The sequence below is a fragment of the Bombus terrestris genome, chromosome 16 (assembly GCF_910591885.1).
Source record: "Bombus terrestris chromosome 16, iyBomTerr1.2, whole genome shotgun sequence".
Classification (NCBI taxonomy): domain Eukaryota; kingdom Metazoa; phylum Arthropoda; class Insecta; order Hymenoptera; family Apidae; genus Bombus; species Bombus terrestris.
Genome location: NC_063284.1, coordinates 7,986,121 through 8,007,649, shown reverse-complemented (window position 1 = coordinate 8,007,649; position 21,529 = coordinate 7,986,121). Strand labels below are relative to the sequence as shown.

General features: G+C 42.4%; 1 protein-coding gene across 1 annotated transcript; it reads left to right on the top strand.

The window, feature by feature from the left end:
* The first annotated feature begins 13,305 nt into the window (after positions 1 to 13,305).
* Positions 13,306 to 17,776, top strand: LOC125386526 (activity-regulated cytoskeleton associated protein 1-like). The gene is made up of 2 exons (XM_048413185.1): positions 13,306 to 13,961; positions 17,739 to 17,776. Exons 1-2 carry the CDS (start codon positions 13,391 to 13,393, stop codon positions 17,756 to 17,758), a joined length of 591 nt encoding a protein of 196 aa, XP_048269142.1. The 5' UTR covers positions 13,306 to 13,390; the 3' UTR covers positions 17,759 to 17,776.
* Positions 17,777 to 21,529: the final 3,753 nt, after the last annotated feature.

Below are 21,529 nucleotides of genomic sequence, written 5' to 3'. Positions count from 1 at the left end.
CAGTTTCTACGGCTCTTACGGCTCCTATTGCTCCTATTGCTACTACTGGTACTACTGCTACTACTGCTTCTACGCCATCAAGAGGGTCAACTCTACTGGTTCGCATAACCAACGAATAGTCAAGAAGAAGTCACGCAGTCGAAGTCAAGCGTTGGGAGTCACGCAGTCAAAGTCAAACAGTCGAAGTCAGGCAGTCGAAGTCAAGCAGTCAAAGCCTAGGCAGTGGGTCACACGGTTGATTCTGTTGAGTCGATTCATTCAAAGTCGGATCAGATCAATCGCTAGGTCTATTACAACACGAGGGCCTTCATCGATCAGATTGTCAGTCAGAATCTGAGCAAGATCAAGGCGGTACCAATCAAGACGGTTCTCATACTCAGCGACGTTACTAAAGTGTGTGATTCTACGAAATTGTTGGAAAATATATAAGTTATAACACTGTTAATCACGGAGTTATATCATTTCAACCACCCCTATTATCTTAACGGAAATCAGAGGATCGATCTACTCGCGGCGTCGATTATTATAATCGTAACGGGAATTTACGACTCCCGTTGACGTGTTTCTTCGCGATTGCGTTTTCCCGCGATTGGTCGATTTTACAGATACAATCAGATAAATGCGAATTTTTGAAGCCAGAGTTAGAATATTTAGGACACGTAGTAACAAAAGAAGGAGTAAAACCCAATCCCAAAAAGACTCAGACCGTGAAAGATTTTAAAATAAAAAAAACCGCGACTCACATAAAATCATACTTAGGATTCGTTGGGTACTACAGAAAATTTATACGCAACTTTTCTAAAATCGCGAAACCACTGACAGACCTCACAAAGAAAAACACTCCATTCCACTGGGCTGATAATCAGCAGCTTGCATTTGACACGCTGAAACAAAAACTCTATGAAACTCCTGTACTGCAATACTCGGACTTTGAAAAAACATTCACATCAATAACAGACGTGTAGCGGTACATGAGTCATAGGACAAAGCTAATCATGTAGTTGTTGCCTTGAAGTATCAAGATCGTTAGGCTACAAGTAATGTAAAAACAATGTCACCGCTACCAGCAACCGTCGTAGGAAGACAAATTCGAATTCTCTGATCCCCCCCTCCCGACTAGTATAAATAATCCGACGCGATAGCGAGCGACTTTGAATATCTAACAAGCGTATATCAAGTACGTGATAAGCATTTGCGAGTATTTATCCCGCGATTTTATATTGCCATTTATACTTCGTATTAACGACTAACGTCTATACTTTAACTTTATACTTTAACGTCTATACTTAACGTTTATACTTTAACTTATTTGTCTCAAATACATTCGACGGTTACAATAACAAGTGCCTCGTCATTAATCCTCACGACCTTCGTCCTCTTCACACACAAACAGGCGCAAATAATGAAGGATCAGGAGCAATACTCTCCCAAGACGGACATCCATGATGTTTCATATCCCCGAACATTGAACCCTCCTGAGAAAAACTATTCCACAATCGAGAAAGAGTTATTAGCAATAGTATGGTCAATCAAAAGATTAAGGCAATACCTACTTGATAGAAAATTTAAGATTCTGTTGAGAATTGTGGATCTTAATAACTGAAATAATATTATAGGAACACAAAATTTACACTTGGAATTCATATTAGAATAATTATACATTTATTTGATGGACGATTTCTAAGATATTCATCGATACACACTTGCACGCGTCTCAGCAATTTCTTCCATACCCGATTGTTAACCGATTGAACAGTTTACATTCCTTTGTTTTCGAGACGCTGTGCACACACATACCTCCACACACTGACACCCACATACAAGTATCTCTACTACGCATCTAACCCAGTCCAGCACACAAAATTATGCATATCTCAAAGGATTCAAAATGATCATCAAGCTTTAAAATGCTTAAAAAATGTTAAGGATCCCTCATCGAGACTCATGTGATGGCGCTAAGACTCGAAGAATACGATTATGAAATTGAATACAAAAAAGGAAGGAAAAATACAGCTGCAGACGCTCTATCCTATGATATTTCTATCATTCGATCTAGAAAACTCAGATTATTATGATGACCATATCGACTGGAAAACTCCATAGAGCTCCAGTTCCAATAACTCAAAAACCTAACTGACCACGCTCTAAACAAATTACAAAAACCGAATTAGGAGACTTTAACGAACAACACTGGTTATATCAATTAACTAAACACTTTATTAATTGCCAAACTGAATGCTTATAAATAGAAATAAACAACAATAGCTTCAGCACATTAGAAAAAGTAAACATTCAACTTATGCTAAGATTCATGACAATGAGATTCCCTCAAATTAAACTAATATTTGGACAAGATCCGCTAGTAGACTATGATATAAACAAAACCAAAAAATACTACACGAAAACCATAACGAAATCGTAGGACATTTAGGTATATACCGCACCGTGAAACGAATACAAGAGCACCATCACTGGAGAAATCTAGAACAAGACGTCACAGAATTTATACAAAACTGTGAAACTTGCCAACGAGAGAAGTTGAACCGTATCAGAGCAAAAGAACACCCCGTAATAACTGACACACTCGTTAACCCTAATGATAAAATCGCAATGGACATATTCGGACCTCTCACAAAGACCAAACGAGGTAATCAATTTATCCTGTCTATTCAAGACCAATTGACCAAATACCTCGTTCTCATCCCTTTAAAAGACCAAACAACTAATTCGATCATCAACGAACTTTTGGATCACTATGTGCACATATTTTCCACACCTAAAAGTATCCTCATTGATATGGGACGAAATTTCGTATGTAGACTGATGGATACATTTGAAAAGGCTTTCAAGATTTGACACATAAAAATTACTTCTTTCCACCCGCAATTTAATGGATCCCTCGAACGAACACATGTTGTGGTAAAAGAGCTTATTCGAACTTACATGATCGACCGACAAAACTACTGGGACGAAAACCTAAAAGTAATATGCATGGAATATAATACTTCAGTACACGAAACGACCGGATATATTCCTTTCGAACTGACAGTTGGACGACAAGCTAACATGCCATCCTCAATATCAAACACCCCCACCCTAAGCAAGGAGCAATTATTTAACCTCTGGAAAAATCAATATAACATCTATATAGTCAAAGCAAGACAAATCACCGAATCAAACAAAAAGCGATATCAGAGAGATCAGATCCGATAAATTATGAAAACGCAAACGATATTCCAAGTAAAAGATGAAATATGGGTACATAACGATCACAAAACCAACAAACTAGACTACGAATGGCTAGGACCGGCAGAAATCCTCTCATCCAATCCACCCATTTATCTTATTGAATATTCCAACGGTTAAACGCAAAGAATCCACGGTAACAGATTAAAACCTTATTTTTCAGGAAGGTGACCATAGCATGGATAATTTTAACTCTCGAATACATTCAAAGCGATCTAGTAATAAGACCACTAAATTATGCCAACATTTTCTTAGAACATATCGACAGTTGCTATCTGTATAATGAACAAGTAGATATCACTCTTATAGTGGACCTTATCGACCCAATCGATCAAACTAATAGATTACAACATATAATTGAGCTAATAGACGTCAATGCAAACCACCTTGCGCTTACATACCAGAAATAAACAATCTAGTAATCAAGTATAGAAATCTCCAAAGCCTAACGCATGAACTCAAATTGTTATTACACTATAGAAGTAAACGCGGACTACTCAACGTCATAGGCTGAGTATCTAAAACTCTATTCGGAATTCTTCTCGAAAAAGATCTAGAATTCATTAATAAAAATATCGATACATTATTTGACTCTAGCAACAAAATAAACACGATTCTTAGTAACCAAACTGCACTTATCAGACACGTACTAGACGACATTAAGACAAATCAACTCGAAAACCTTACCAACGATATACGCAAAATTGAAAACCATAACGAGAAAAACGAAATATTGATCTCTTTACTACTTCAGACTGAATCTACCACATCGGAGCTCCATATTAACATCGACGAAATTTTTAACACTATCATATTAGGAAAACAAGGAATCATAAACCCGCAAATTATAGAACCTAAACAATTCTTAACAACACTCGACCAAGTAACAAAACAAAGCTTTATGAGTAACCATATCGAACCTTCAGTTCAAAACTTTCAACTAATTCTAGATCTAAGTAAGCTAAAATTATGGACAAATGATAATAAATTTATATATACGGTAACTGTATCACTTTTAGAATATGACGAGTTGAAAATAACAAAAATTTATCCCATACGTTTCAAGCAAAACTCTGTATTTAACGCACCTGTAGTAGAAACTAATACTAACCAACTTAAAACAATACACCTTTGTCGATAGCCACTACTTAAACAAATATAAACAAACGGTTATCATCCACATTTATAAGGGAACTCAACCAAGTCACAATAGAATCAGTTCACCGAAATGTAGAATCGAATTAATTAGTAACCAACAGACAGTCAAAACTTACCCAACTGCTGTATTCAAGCTGAAAGAATCTTACTAAACTAAAAATCATTATATCATTATCCTTACGAAAAATGTGCAGATCGACGTATTATGTAAAACATATAAAATCTTAGAAATGAGTAGAAGGACCGAATTTAATTAGCAGCAAAACTGGAATTCGACTGGATACGCCGTTGCTTGCGAACGTGTTAGCCGCGAGCTCCCACTCGTGGACATACGGCTAGTTGTAATAGTAGTTGGTTAGGGGTAGATGTATCATAACGTGGGTGGAATTAGTTTAAAGGAAGCATGAGAAATACCAATTTTTAACGAAATAGATGGTGATGGATAATTCCCATTTGAGATGAATTAGGGTGTCATGGGTACGTATAGTGATTTTAGTTTATTGTTGACTTGCATAAGATGAGAGGGTTTAACGGATGCAATAAGTCGCAGGCTAAATTGGAAGGCGTAGCGGGGCTAAAATCGATATAACGATTAATATTATTGAGTGAGTAAGCGTTTAGTGGATTTTAATTAAAGTTAAAGCGAGCTAAATTAATATTAAGTTAATGTATTGGCTAAATTAAAGGAAATAGAAATTAGAATTTGACTAGAATTGGAATTGAAATAAAGTGCAATTACGGTTCGGGAACTATAACGAATGAATAACTATTATACGAGTCACATGTTAAGGTGGACGTAGGTCATAGACAGGAAGATAGGATAGATAATAAAGTCAATGTGTAATTAAAATAAATATCTAATTTTATATTAAATATTAATTATGTATACAGTTTGAATATTCTTGTATTATGTGCCGATGGTTAGAATATAAATAATCGTTCATTGTTAAATAAAGGTCAATTTGGGCAATGGCCATGTACTTTCGAGCTATCGCGGGGAGACGCGGTCGTTAGAATACGCGTCAACCGGAGTCGTAAATTCCCGCTACGATTAGAATAATCGACACCACGAATAGTTCGATCCCCGTATTTCGGTTAGGATAATAGGGGTAGTTATTGTGGTATAACACTGTGATTCACAGAGCTATAAAAAATATATATTTCCAACACTTTGTACAATCACACAAAGTAGTAACGCCGTTGGTTAAGATGCAGATAACGAAGAGAAGGATTATTCTTAGATGAGAGCGTTAGAGCTATAGAAGCTTTAGACCGTGTAGGCACTTTGAGAATGGTAGGAACTCTGAGAGATATAGGAACCGTGAGAGTTGTAGGAAATGCAGGAACTCTAGACACCGTGAGAGACGATGGAACTCTGAAGTTTTATTCTAATGTGAATACGGAGGAAAGCTCGGTATGGGTGTGCCCTTTGAACGAAGAACGCGGATTCGTTGCTTACATTTTTAGTTAGGAAAGTGAGGGCAATGATCCGCGATGCCGATTGGTTATGACCAATGTTAGGAAGGAAGAGAGGAGGAAGAAACCTCCTACCAACTTGGGTCTTAGGCGACATTGTTTATAGGGAAACTCAGATTTTCCGTTAAGTAGATCTCCGCTTTTTTCGTTAGGCTACTACCCGCTTTCTCCGTAATTCTTAAGAGCACCTAATAAACCCAAGGACCTTTCTAAAAAACCAGCTGAAAACACTTCTAGAATTAGAAAGTCTTTTCTGACAAACAGATGTGCTTAGATCATGTGTGCGAACAATGCAGCTGGAATTGCAACTTTATGGTCCTTAGGCCTATGGAGGAAATCGCAGACCCGCCGTCAAATCATCACGCACAGAGAAGCCCCCCTCCCCCATCAATATTTGTTAATGATGTCATCGACATCCAGACAATGATCAAGTCCTTGGAAAGAGATATCTCCAAGGAGGACTACAACCTGAAGATAACCAACAACCAAGTCAAAATCCTGCCGACGAACCCAGAAGCCTACAGGAAGCTTACCAAGATACTTAGGGCCCTGAACGCCAATTTCCACACCTATCAACTTAAAGAAGAAAGGCCTTTCCGGGTGGTGCTACGAAACATCCACCACTCCGCAGACATCGACGAGCTAAAAATCGAACTATCGAAACTCGGACACGAAGTCATCAACGTCAGCAACATAAGGCATAGAGTCTCGAAAGACCCGTTACATCTATTTTTTATCGATTTAAAACAGAAACCCAACAATAAGGAAATATAAAACATCGGTCGCCTAATGAACGCTATCGTAAAATTCGAACCACCGCAAATTAAAAAGGAGATAGTGCAATGCAAAAGGTGCCAAAGATACGGGCACACGCAGAAATACTGCAATCATACCTTCCGCTGCGTTAAATGTGCAGGTACACACCCCACCGACCAGTGCAGTAAATCACCGGAAACCCCAGCGAAGTGCATCCACTGTCAAGGTGACCATCCTGCCAATTACAAAGGCTGCTCAGCCTACAAAACACTGTACTCAAACAAGTACCCCAAACTTAGAGCAAAAGAGGTAACCTACCAAACACCCAGCCCGCCGAAATTCACCACTACCCGAATCCCCTCTACCAATCAAACACCCAGCCCTACCAAATTCACAACTCCCTCAACCTCCTATGCCCAAGCGGTACAAGGCACTCAAAATATACCAAATAGCCACAGGGATCCTCCTCCAAATAGTGCCCCCAACTCACCTAACACAGACAACGTCTTCAGGCTTGAAAAGCTAATAGAGAATCAATCAGAGCAAATAAACAATTTGCTATCGCTACTAACACTCACCATGGATAAATTAATACGCCCCGACACAAAATAAGACCAAGACGCATAGCTCTGTGGAATGCCAACGGTCTAGCGCAACGCAAATTTGAACTAGAACTCTTCCTAAAACACCAGCAAATCGACATAATGCTCATATCTGAAACCCACTTCACCGACAAAAACTACCTGAACATAAACGGATACAAGTTCTACCATACCCAACACCCCAGCGGAAAGGCCCACGGCGGCACCGGAATCATAATCAAATCAAACATTAAGCACTACGAACTTCCACCATTCCAGAAAGACTACCTCCAAGCAACAAACGTAGCAATAGAAGACTGTCATGGTACAATCACCACTTCAGTTGTATACTGCCCTCCCAGACACTCCATCGCCAAAGAAGACTTTGACAACTTCCTGGACACCCTGAGCAATAGATTCATAGCTGGAGGAGACTACAACGCCAAACACACCCAATGGGGCAGCAGACTGATTACAGTAAGAGGCAAAAACCTCTTCAACAGCATAACAACCAACAACCTCAATTACCTTACCACATACGAACCCACACACTGGCCCACCGACACAAACAAAATACCCGATTTTCTTGATTTCCTCATAACTAAAAATATCTCGTCAAGACACGTCCAAGTCAATTCCTCGGCTGATCTCTCCTCTGATCATTCCCCCGTGATAGTAACAGTCAGTTCAACTATCATCGAGAATACACCTAATGGCTCCATTCATAACCAACACACCAACTGGCAGCTCTTTAGAGAAGTCTTTACCCACACAACTTCAGCCTCAACTTCACTAAAAACCAATGAAGAAATCGAAGCATCCACAGAATACATAAACACGAGCATAATAAACGCTATCCGCTTCTCCACACCGGCAAAAACGTCCATCAGCAAACACGAATATCCCCAGTACATATTAAAAAATATAGCAGAAAAACGTAGACTAAGAAGAATATGGCAGACCCATAGAACACCGGAGGACAAACGCAAACTAAACAACGCAACTAGAAAACTATCCAAAACCATAAAAAACTACAATAATGACTGTTTTCACAAATATCTCGCCAGCTTGTCCCCCACAGCCGATTCCAACTACTCACTATGGAAGGCCTCCAGGAAACTCACGCGCCCCCCCACAAATAATATCTCCAATCCGCCGTCCACAAGGTGGATGGGCGCGTAGCCCTATCGAAAAAGCCAACCTATTTGCCAAATACTTGTCTGAAGTATTCAAACCCCATTCCTCCACAGCTGCTGCGGACGTTACCGAATACCTGCACACTCCCTTTCAAATGTCCCCTCCTATTGAACCCTTCACTTCTGCAGAGATCATAGAAGCGATCAGTCGCCTAAACCCTAAGAAAGCAGCAGGTCAAGACCTAATAGGAAATAAAGCAATCAAGGAACTTCCCGTAAAAGGGATTGCACCCATCGCATCAATCTTTAACGCTATCCTCCGCCTTGAACACTTTCCTTAGGCGTGGAAAATCTCACTGATTACCCTCATCCCTAAACCTGGTAAACCAATATATGAAACCAGCTGCTATCGCCCAATCAGTCTTTTACTTACCCTGTCTAAACTATTCGAGAGGATGCTCAAGAATCGTTTCCTTCCAGAAGAATTGAAAATACTCCCAGATCACCAATTCGGCTTTCGAAAACAACACTCAACAGTAGAGCAAATCCACCGCATAACCCACATGATCAGCCAAACCCTTGAAAAGAAAAAATACTGCTCAGCGGTATTCCTAGACATGCAACAGGCATTCGACAAAGTATGGCATGAAGGGCTACTATACAAGCTTAAAAAGATCCTAACCCACCCATACTACTCCATCTTAAAATCCTACCTAACCAACAGACAATTCATAGTTAAATGCCTAGACGCCACTTCCGCAACATTCCCAATAGAATCCGGCATACTACAAGGTAGTGTCCTCGGACCCCTACTGTTCTCCATCTACATTGCCGATTTACCTATATCAAACGAGATAACAATAGCAACATTTGCCGACGACACATCGCTATTAGCTACCCACGCAGGCCCGGAAATTGCCTTATCCACTCTCCAGCGATGTCTCGACTCCATGGAAACGTGGTTCCAAAAATGGGGCTTCAAAATAAATGAAATAAATCCTCACATGTAACCTTCACGCTCCGAAAACAAACCTGCCCCCAGGTCACCATTAACAACACAATAATCCCAAGCAAGGACTCCGTAAGATACCTGGGCATGACCCTGGACAGGAGGCTAACTTGGAAAAAACATATCTCGGAAAAAACAAAGCAACTAAAGGAAAAACTAAGAAAATTCTATTGGCTCACGGGCCGACGCTCCAAACTAAACATACAGAACAAAATAACCCTCTACAAGGCCGTAATAAAACCTGTCTGGACCTACGGAATCCAACTATGGGGAACAGCAAGTAACTCCAACATTGAAATACTCCAACGCTTCCAATCGAAAACGCTAAGATCCCTATTAAATGCACCCTGGTATGTTACCAACGAAACTATCCACCGCGACCTCAAGATACCTACAGTCAAAGAAGAAATACACAAGTCCAGAAGCAGATATAACACAGGAGTCAACAACCACCACAACCCACTAGTCACCCAACTACTGGACACGACGGACCAGATCCGCAGACTAAAAAGAAAATACCCTCTAGATTAAGTCCTTAGTTTCTACTAGAACCAACAATATAAAACTATTATAATCCATGTCATTGTATCACGCCAAATTAAGTTACTGAAAATTGTCAACGAGAATTGATTGTAAATATTCTAATAAATAAAATAAATATAAGAATAACAACACACCCAAACCGGCTAGCTGCGGAAACGTACAAAACCATAAACATGGACAGAAGACTAAAAAGGAAGCACCCAGCAGACCTTATAAAGGACATAACCTAGCAAACACGAGGATGGTACCCCGCTGGGGGTAGCCACCAACATGCTAATTTAACTGTTAAAAAATTCCACCAAATGTCCAAATTGGACAAATTGTGAATTTCAATAAATAAAAAAAAAAAAAAAAAGGTAAGATACAAGCCGAACTACATCCTATACCTAAGACCAGCATACCCTGGCATACGGTCCACATGGACATAACAGGCAAGTTAAGTGGTAAAAGCGATTCAAAGGAGTACGTCATTGTTTTGATCAACGTGCTCACTAAATTCGTATACCTGCATCATACTCGTAAGATAGATTCCCGTAACACCATTAAAGCGCTTAAATCCGCTATATTTTTATTCGGAAGTCCCTGCCGGATAATAGCAGATCAGGAAAGATATTCTAAGAGTAAAGAATTTCGAGAATTCTGCGAAAGCAAACGAATTAAAGTTCGCTTGATAGCGACCGGTGCTAGTAGAGCCAATAGACAGGTAGAGCGTGTTATGCGTACATTGAAAATATGTTCACGGTAGCAGAGACGACCGGGCGGTCATGGCAAGACGCGATTGGGGAGATACAATTGGCCCTGAATTGCACCACCAACCGCGTGACTAAGGCGAGTCCATTGGAACTACTAATCGGTAGGACAGCAAGACCGTACGACTTGTTGCTACCTGATAGCGTTGAAGAAAGAGAAATAGACATCTCCGATGTAAGACAACAGGCGACAAAAAAAAAAAAAAAAAAATATAGCAAGTAGCGCCAAACGCGACAAAGAAAGATTCGATAACACAAAAGCTAAAGTGGTTAGGTTTAATGTCGGTGATTTCGTATTGCGCAAAATCGAGGAAAGAAACCAAGTCAAGTTAGATCCAAAATTTAGGGGCCCATTCGTAATAGCAGAGATTTTGGAAGGGATAGATATACTTTAAAGACATTAGACGGCAAACGATCGTATAAATACAGCCATGACAGATTAAGAAAAATGCCGAATAGTTGCGTTCCTGCTGATTTGGACGTCTGTAGTGATGACAATGGCAGTGACAATGACGATATGACTACACCGATCTCAGAGGATCATTAACACTATGACTATGACATGTAACACAGTGTTTCCACACATAAGCCTAGTGTTACCATACACTAGCACACAAGCCTAGTGCGACCACACACTAGCATTCGATATTTCCACACAAGCCTAGTGCGACTACACACTAGCATTCGATATTTCCACACAAGCCTAGTGCGACTACACACTAGCATTCGATATTCCCACATAAGCCTAGTGTGACCACACACTAGCATTCAGTGTCTCCATACACGCCTATTACATCGATGTACTCGTGTTCAGTGTCTCCATACACTGCACTCGCATTCAGTGTCTCCATACACGCCTATTACATCAATGCACTAGTGTTCGGTGTCTCCATACACTGCACTCGCATTCAGTGTCTCCATACACGCCTATTACATCAATGCACTCGTGTTCAGTGTCTCCATACACTGCACTCGCATTCAGTGTCTCCATACACACCTATTACGTCAATGCACCCGCACTCAGTGTCTCCACACACGCCCAGTGCGATAATATGATCCAACAAACTGAGACTCATCCGTGTACGAAATCGAAAATGATCTGTCATGTCATTACGATCTGACTGGTAACTCACAAAATGCAACTGGCGCTTTGAATACCAATCATAATGCTACTGACTTTTGTGTTTTTTTTCTTCCCTACTTTATCATTGAACGTCCGATCGAAATTTTTGTTGTTAACCTGGGCCCTTGACATATTTGGACAGTTAGTTAAACCATAAATAAACTAGTGTAATATAATTTAGCTAAACTATAAAGGAGTAAAATATTAGTCATATCAAGTCTAATGTTGGGAGAACCCAATATTTTAGATCCACCCGAGGACGTGTGATAGTCAGAATGGCCGTGTCGGAGATGAAAGAACACCGGAACCTTCCCTTTGAAACTTTGGGAAGACCCCTAGTATTGTAATTTAGATTTCACCATAGCCGTATTAAGAAACTGTTGTCATTCGATCCGACTGTATTTATTTGAGATTTATGATAGTGAGCTCGGGCTCGAGGCGACAATCAGTCGCCGAACGTAACCGCAGTCAAAGGGATGAACGTTTTATCTAACAAAGGCACAGAGTAACTCTATACCTCTCCTTAAAAGAAATAGTCGTAGCGACACGTGGCAGTAAATACTTCAATAGTTTCTATCCCGCGGCCCGCCACACGCAGATTTTGTTCTCCGGGTAAGATGATCGCCGGGTGTCGGCATGCCTTTGTAGTGTATGTTTAGCTAACGTGAGGACCCGCTATAGATCTTAAGATTTAGTCAAACGAAGTCCTTCAAATAGACTTTGTTGCAACTACGGGAAGATAGGAGAAACCTATCTTCCACGAACGATGCCCACCGTCAACAACCTCCCTTCAAGGTCGGCCAGCATCTCTTTCAAAACGCCGATATGGAGATCGACCAATTAGCAACAGCGCTAATTTCCCTCACCTTTGGAACGAAAGCTTTCGTTGACGAATCCGAGGATCTCATGTCCTTAGACCCACCCAATATAGTTTTCCTCGACGACATCGTCGAGACGGAGAGGCATTCTTTGGTACGATCTCATCGACGAATGACAGTGCCGCCTTACAACCAGTGAATACCACACATCTAGTTAACAGAGAGTTAGACTCGCACTGTGCGAGAACATACGTTTATCATCCCGTGACCGCGGATTCGTTTCGAACCTGAGGTCATTTTCACTAGTGCTACGAGTGCCTAATCTTGTTGATAAGCCTGTGCTAGTAAACTCTTTATTGTATCACGGCAATGGCTAATTGTAATGAGAATTCATCAAACGCCCCTCTCCATAATTCTGACCCTAATCCGACATCAGAAGTGGGATACAAGGACTTGTTAACATCGATGAAACAGCAAATGGATTTCATGCGTGACGTATTTCATACGCTAACAAAGAAAAAGAGTGTAGAACTTGACAAATTTTCGCTACCGTTTTTTAACCCTGAACTGGCGGGCGCTGACCCAATGAGGTGGTGCGAAACAGTCAGTAAGCTTATGGGCAACGAGCCCCCACAAGACCGTGAGTTATATTTCATCCTAAATCGTGCGCTGGGGGGTACTGCATCACAGTGGCTTATGCAAGTCCCGGTTTGCGGCCTTACTTGGGAACGATTCAAGGAGTATTTCCTTTCGCACTATGACGGCAAAGAGACGGCAACCTCAGCGCTGATAAGGATGTTCGAGGAACCACCAGAGGAGAACGAACCCACGGTAACTTTCGGCAATCGACTTCGCTCTCTCCTGGCTGCGAGATGGAGTGGTCTATCCAACGCCGAATTAATTAACGCTGTCGTCCTTCTTCGATTGACTTCATATGATCGGCGTGTCGAACGGATCGCACTCACGCAAGACGTCCGGACACAGGACCAATTTCTTCGGGAACTGAGAGCTCTCCCTCATCCGACGAAGAGGCCGTTACCCTTGGCAGATGATCCGCCGACAGAACCTGAAGCTAAACGGAGCAGGACATCAAACTCTCGGACAAAGTGTTATTACTGTGGAATCATCGGGCATAAGGCGACGGAGTGCCGCAAGAAGATGCGGACCGAAAAGCAGAAGGAGACAAGGCGCCGGGAAGGGAGCCGACCAGCCACATCGTCCAAGGTGTTTTGCTTCAGGTGCCGTGCGGAAGGTCATATCGCACCTGATTGTCCGTTGCGGGAGGATAAGAAAAGCAGTCACAACAAGGAACGGCGAGTCGACTCCTGCGTGGTGGAGGCTCCAACCGGTAAATTAAGTCACCAGGGTGAGTCGTTCCCATTTTGCTTCGATTCTGGAGCCGAATGCTCATTAATTAAGGAATCCGCTGCCTCGAAATTTTCTGGCAAAAGAACCACCGATGTAGTAGTAATGCGAGGGATAGGAAATACGTGTGTTAAGAGTACGTCTCAGATTTTGTCCACTGTGTGTATCAACGGTTTTACGTTGGAGATAACTTTTCACGTTCTCCCTGATAAATACTTGAAATACGATATCATGATCGGTCGCGAAATTTTAAGTCAGGGCTTCGACGTGCATATCACGCGCACTAGTCTCGATATTTGCAAAACGAAGGTAGTCAATGTCTGTGATAGGACCGTCGAAAAAGAGATCGATCTTAATGAAGTAGACACAGAGGTAATTAGTAGTGATAAAGGCCGATTGATTTCTATTCTAGAAAAGTTTAAAAACTCATTCATCACGGGTTTTCCGCGTACACGCGTAAACACAGGCCAGCTAGAAATAAGGCTAATCGGCCCCAACGTCACCGTCCAAAGAAGCCCTTACAGACTTAGCGAGGAAGAGCGTAGGACGGTACGAGAAAGAATCGGTGAACTAATTAAAGCTAACATCATAAGACCCAGTAATTCGCCATTTGCGAGCCCGATGTTGCTCGTGAAGAAAAAAGACGGATCAGATAGACTGTGCGTGGACTTCCGAGCGCTAAATAAGAATACGGTCGCGGATCGGTATCCTCTACCCCTTATCGCAGATCAAATCGCGAGATTGCAGAACGCGAAATACTTCATTAGTCTGGATATGGCCAGCGGGTTTCATCAGATTCCCATACATCCCAATTCAACGAAGTATACCGCGTTCGTTACACCCGACGGGCAGTACGAGTACGTAACGATGCCGTTTGGATTGAAAAATGCCCCGTCCGTTTTTCAGAGGGCCATTTTCAATGCCCTGGGCGACCTTGCGTATTCCTACGTCGTTGTCTATTTGGATGACGTCCTAATTATTGCCGACTCAATAGATCAAGCCTTAGAGAGGTTGGACATCGTGTTAAGTACCCTTGTAAACGCCGGGTTTTCGTTTAACTTTTCTAAGTGTTCTTTCTTGAGGACGTCGGTACTTTATTTGGGGTACGTGATTCATAACGGAGAAGTTCGTCCCAACCCGGATAAAATACACGCCTTGAGTTCCTTACCTGCGCCAACGACGGTCACTCAGCTCAGACAGTTTATCGGGTTAGCTTCCTACTTCCGTAAGTTCGTCCCCAAGTTCTCACAGACGATGAAACCCCTGTATGCGCTCACCTCAGGTAGCAAAAACATAACATGGTCAGATAGGCACGAGAAAATCAGACAACAGATAGCTTCCGTCCTGACAGACGCGCCGGTACTGATAATATTCGACCCTAATTACCCCATCGAGCTACATACTGACGCTAGTTCGGAGGGTTACGGGGCGATCTTGATGCATAAAGTCGAAGGTAAGAATAGAGTGATCGAGTACTACAGTAAAAGAACTACCCCTACGGAATCTAGATATCATTCCTACGAGCTAGAGACGTTGGCAGTCGTAAACGCCGTCAAGCATTTCCGTCACTATCTACATGGACGGGAATTTCTTGTTGTTACCGATTGTAACTCGTTCATCAAGTAGTAAGGCACATTTGAATGACAGGGTCCACAAGTGGTGGGCTTACTTACAGACTTTCACCTTCGACATTATGTATCGGGAGGGCAAAAGGATGGCCCACGTTGACTTCTTTTCACGAAACCCCGTAGATTCGGATCACCGTAAGATTGATAAAATCGCGGAGAAAGAGATCAATTTGGCCGAAATATCGGAAGATTGGCTACTAGCCGAACAACGTCGTGACCCCCAAATTTCGGGAATTGTCGAAAAGTTGCAAAATGATGAGCTCGCGGAAGACATCGCGAACACTTACGAATTACGGTCCGGTACACTTTACCGTAAAATCCAAAGAAGAGGCAGGACTCTCAGTTTACCTATTGTTCCAAGAGGGTTTAGATGGTCCGTTATTAACCATGTGCATCAGTCAATTATGCACTTAGGTTGGGATAAGACGCTCGAAAAACTGTACGAGTATTACTGGTTCGAAGGAATGGCGAAGTACGTTCGCAAGTTCGTAGAGAACTGCCATGCTTGTGGAGTTTCGAAGGCTAGTTCAGGCAAGATACAAGCCGAACTACATCCTATACCTAAGACCAGCATACCTTGGCATACAGTTCACATGGACATAACGGGCAAGCTAAGCGGCAAAAGTGACTCGAAAGAATATGTCGTTGTTTTGATAGACGCCTTTACTAAATTTGTATACCTGCATCATACCCGTAAGATAGATTCTCTTAACACTATTACAGCGCTCAAGTCCGCTATATTTTTGTTCGGCAGTCCCTGCCGAATAATAGCGGATCAGGGAAGATGTTTTACGGGTAAACTATTTCAGGATTTTTGTCATAGTAAACACAATAAACTTCACTTGATAGCAACCGGTGCTAGTAGGGCCAATGGACAGGTAGAGCGTGTAATGAGCACGTTGAAAAATATGTTCACAACGGTAGAGACGATCGGACGGTCATGGCAAGACGCGATTGGAGAGATACAATTGGCCTTGAATTGCACCACCAATCGCGTGACTAAAGCAAGTCCATTAGAACTACTAATCGGTAGGACAGCAAGACCGTACGACTTACTGCTACCCGACAATGCCGAGGAAAGGGAAATAGATATCTCCAACGTAAGACAACAAGCAATAAGAGAAATTACAACGAATGCTATGTACAATAAAGATAGGTTTGACAAAACTAAAGCCAAAGTGGTTAGGTTTAATCTCGTCTATTTCGTGTTACGTAAAAATGAAGAAAGGAATCAAACTAAGTTAGACCCAAAGTTTAGAGGTCCATTGGTAATAGCAGAAGTTCTGGAAGGAGACAGATACATCTTAAAAACGTTGGATGGAAAGCGGTCGTATAAGTACAGCCACGACAGATTGAGGAAAATGCCGGATGGTCGTATTCCTGTTGAGTTGGATGTCTGTAGTGATGGCAATAACAGCGATCACGACGATATGGGTACTCCGATCTCGGAAGATCAGCAGCACTATGCCAATAACCCCCGGCAGAGCGAGTTCACTTGCGTCTCGGAGCAGTCATGTGATGTAGCTCAGTGAGACCATGTAAGGCATTTCACTTGCGTCTCGGAGCGGTTATGTGATGCAGCTCAGTGAGACCATGTAAGGCATTTCACTTGCGTCTCGGAGCGGTTATGTGATGCAGCTCAGTGAGACCATGTAAGGCATTTCACTTGCGTCTCGGAGCGGTTATGTGATGCAGCTCAGTGAGACCATGTAAGGCATTTCACTTGCGTCTCGGAGCGGTCGTGATGTAGCTCAGTGAGACCATGTGAGGCATTTCACTTGAGTCTCGGAGCGGTTGTGATGTAGCTCAGTGAGACCATGTGAGGTATTTCACTTGCGTCTCGGAGCGGTTATGTGATATAGCTCAGTGAGACCCAGGAACGAAGCTCTACGTGCTCACACGATCTAGAAAACCGAGATTCATTTGGATGCGAAATCGAAAATGGTCCATCATGCCGTTACGATCAGACTGACCCGCAGGATGCAACTATCACCTTGAATAATAATTTTTAATTTTTCTAATTTCTTATTACCAAACCTCCGAACAGAACTTTGTTGTTGCACTGAACCCTTGGCTTATTTGGATATTTAATCAAACTGTAAATAACGCGAATTGTATCGAATTTAATGTTAGAAAACTCAATATTTTAGTTACACCCGAGGACGTGTGATAGTCAGAATGGCCGTGTCGGAGATGAAAGAACACCGGAACCCCTCCCTGGATTCGCGGGAATACCGTAACGTTGTAACTTAGATTAAACAAATGCCGCTCCGACTATTCGAGATTTATGATCATGAGCTTGGGCTCGAGGCGACAATCAGTCGCCGAACGTAGCCGCGGTCAAAGGGATGAACGTTTTATCTAACAAAGGCACAGAGTAACTCTATACCTCTCCTTAAAAGAAATAGCCGTAGCGACACGTGGCAGTAAATACTTCAATAGTTTCTATCCCGCGGCCCGCCACACGCAGATTTTGTTCTCCGGGTAAGATGATCGCCGGGTGTCGGCATGCCTTTGTAGTGTATGTTTAGCTAACGTGAGGACCCGCTATAAGATCTTAAGATTTAGTCAAGCGAAGTCCTTCAAATAGACTTTGTTGCAACTACGGGAAGATAAGAGAAACCTGTCTTCCACGAACGATGCCCCCCGTCAACAACCTCCCCTCAAGGGCGGCCAGCATCTCTTTCAAAACGCCGATATGGAGATCGACCAATTAGCAACAGCGCTAATTTCCCTCACCTTTGGAACGAAAGCATTCGTTGACGAATCCGAGGATCTCATGTCCTTAGACACACCCATTATAGTTTTCCTCGACGGCATCATCGAGACGGAGATTCATTCTTTCGTACGATCTCATCGACGAATGACAGTACCACCTTACAACCAGTGAATACCTCACATCTAGTTAACAAAGAGTTAGACTTGAACTGTGCGAGAACATACGTTTATCATCCCGTGACCGCGGATTCGTTTCGAACCTAAGGTCATTATCACTAGTGCTACGAGTGCCTAATCTTGTTGATAAGCCTGTGCTAGTAAACTCTTTATTGTATCACGGCAATGGCTAATTGTAATGAGAACTCATCAAACGCCCCTCTCCATAATCCTGACCCTAATCCGACATATATATATATATATGAAGATGAAAGAACACCGGAGCCTCCCCTTTGGAGCGGTGGGAGGACCCCCTTAGCGCTGTAACCCAGATTTCATCATAGCCGCACTAAGAAACTATTGTAATTCGATCCGACTGTACTTATTCGAAATTTATGATAGTGAGCTCGGGCTCGAGGCGACAATCAGTCGCCGAACGTAGCCGCGGTCAAGGGATGAACGTTTTATCTAACAGAGGCATGAAGTAACTCTATAGCTTTCCTTAAAAGAAATACTTGGGACGGGGCACGACGGTAAACATTCCAACGATTTCTGTCCCGTGGCTCGCCACACGCAGACTTTGTCCTTCGGGTAAGACGATTGCCAGATGCCAACGCATCTTCACAGTATATGTTTAGCTGGGCGAGGACCCGCTACGAATATTAAATTTCAATTACACAAAGTCTCTCAAATAGACAAATGGCCTGTGCCCCAATTACGGGAAGATAAGAGAAATCTATCCTTCCACGAACGACGCTTCTCGCTAGCAACTTTCCCCAAGGACAGCTAATATCTTTCTCTAACCACCAACATGGAAATTGACCAATTAACAGCAACGTCAATTTCCCTCACCCTTTGAGCGAAGACTTTTCTCCGCGAATCCGATGATCTCGTGCCCTTAGGCACACCCATCATAGTTTTCTTCGACAGCGTCACCGCGACGGAGAGTCACTCTCTAGTGCGATCTCATCAGTAATCGACCTGTCTTTCGTATACGAAATAATTGCCCCCGTGCTCTAACATATAGTGTAACTTAGACGCAAACGAAGGGTAAAGTCCAGTATCCGTTGACCGCGGAAACGTTGCCGGAGCCGAGACCATTGTCATAGCGCCGCGAATATCGAAACCTTGCGATTATCTATCGACGCTGTAAATCTCCCTAATTTGTGTCAATAAACTCAACCATTGTTACACCGCACCTATGGCTAATTCCAACGAAGATACACCGAACACCCCCACCCACAATCCTGACGTGCGTCCGACATATATATATATATGTCGGGTTGGCGTTAAGATTTGAGTTAGGGTTGAGGGTGTAACGTAAATCACGCCAGAGACCAGGACACACACACACCGCGGGCAGGATGGTGTCACAATCGGCATACTTCGAATCCGATGGACCGACAATGGAGATGGGGATGTGGCGGCTTTGGCGATAATGTATATCGCCGAAGTGCCTAATGAGTCATCGATGTCCCAACGGTCCTTCCATCGAATGCTCTAGAAGCGTGGCAACGGTCCTGTACGCCTGCAGGATGGTGGGGATTATTGAGGAGTGATAAACAAAGAAGAAGCAGATCCCCCCGAAAGTCAAATTGTAAGAGTTTCAGTCTCGAACGGTCACGCCTAGAGCTCAGAAGTGTCTTATAAGTGTATAAACGAAGTAAAAAATAAAGTTTCTTTTTTTTTAATTTCTTTTTTTATTTTACGTGACATTTTGGCGATCCTGCCAGGATCCATCAACTTCAAGAAAACGAAATTACGCATTTCGGGCTACGGTCAACTTTGAAGATTGAGGATCAGTGGACCACTGTAACAGAGCAGACACTTTCGACGTTTCGACAAAGGAACACCGCAACGGAACCTTTCCTACGGGTTAAACGATCAAGGTGAGCAAGCCCTGGATTCTTTTGTCAAATACAGATCGAGAACAGACAGCACAATTAGTATAACAATGGCAACGCCACGAGAAGACAAAACCGAAACTGTTAGCGCCGCTTTAACTAACAGCGGAATAGACTCAACAGTTAAAGCTTTGCTTGATGCAATGCAGAAGCAAAATGAGAGACTGACCCAACAAATGAGTATGCTTACACTGCGTATGGATGAAGTTGTAGCAAACACAAAAACGGGAAATGTATCGGAGGCCAGTTCCCTAATAACTGTAGACGAAGTAACTCACACCGCTAAAGATCAATCGGTCCTTCGAGAACCTCGCCCATTACTTCAAACACCACCTCAACCATCCTGGGAAAGGACTTTTCCTGAACAATATACGCAACCAGAGCTAAAAGCTGAGAGTGCATTAAAATGCATTCCGATATTAAACGGAAAGGATGATATAGACGTGGAGGATTTTATTCATGAAATACAAGAAGTAAGAATGATGTGTAGCGAACCAACACTATTACTAAAAATGATTAAAATAGAGAAGATTGTAGGAAAAGCCGCAATGGCAATCCGCAATATTCGTATTACCGAATTCGAATCTCTGTATGAAGCATTGAGACGTAATGTAGCTGCGCAAGTATCAGTGAGAGAACAACAGGACGAATTAAGAGGAATGAGGCAAGGATTAACTGAGAGCGTGCAAAACTATAACATCAGATTTCGAAGCGTTTTTAACAAACTCCAACACAGCATTACCAACGAGTATAGAGACGAACTAACTCGACGGGTGATGAACGAGCAACTATACATGGACTCTGTGACCGACTATGTAAGAGGCCTTCGTCCAGAAATAGGGCAGGCGCTAATGGCTAATCTCCCCCCAAATCTCATCGAAGCAGAAAGGAAAGCAATGAATATGGAAAGATACTTTCGCGAGCACAGCTCTCGCAGACAAATGACGCGACAAACAACCGCCCCGCCATTTTATCGTAACCAGGCTTCTCATCCAGTAGACAATCGCCTCGCTATTACAGGTAACACAAATAATAAAACTCCACTCACACAAAATATTCTACCAAGAACGAACAATTTTACGAAGTTTGGGAACAGACCATTAAGCGAAAGGACGCAAGCGAAATGTCCCAAATGCAATCGATTGGGACACCTTCCAAATCAA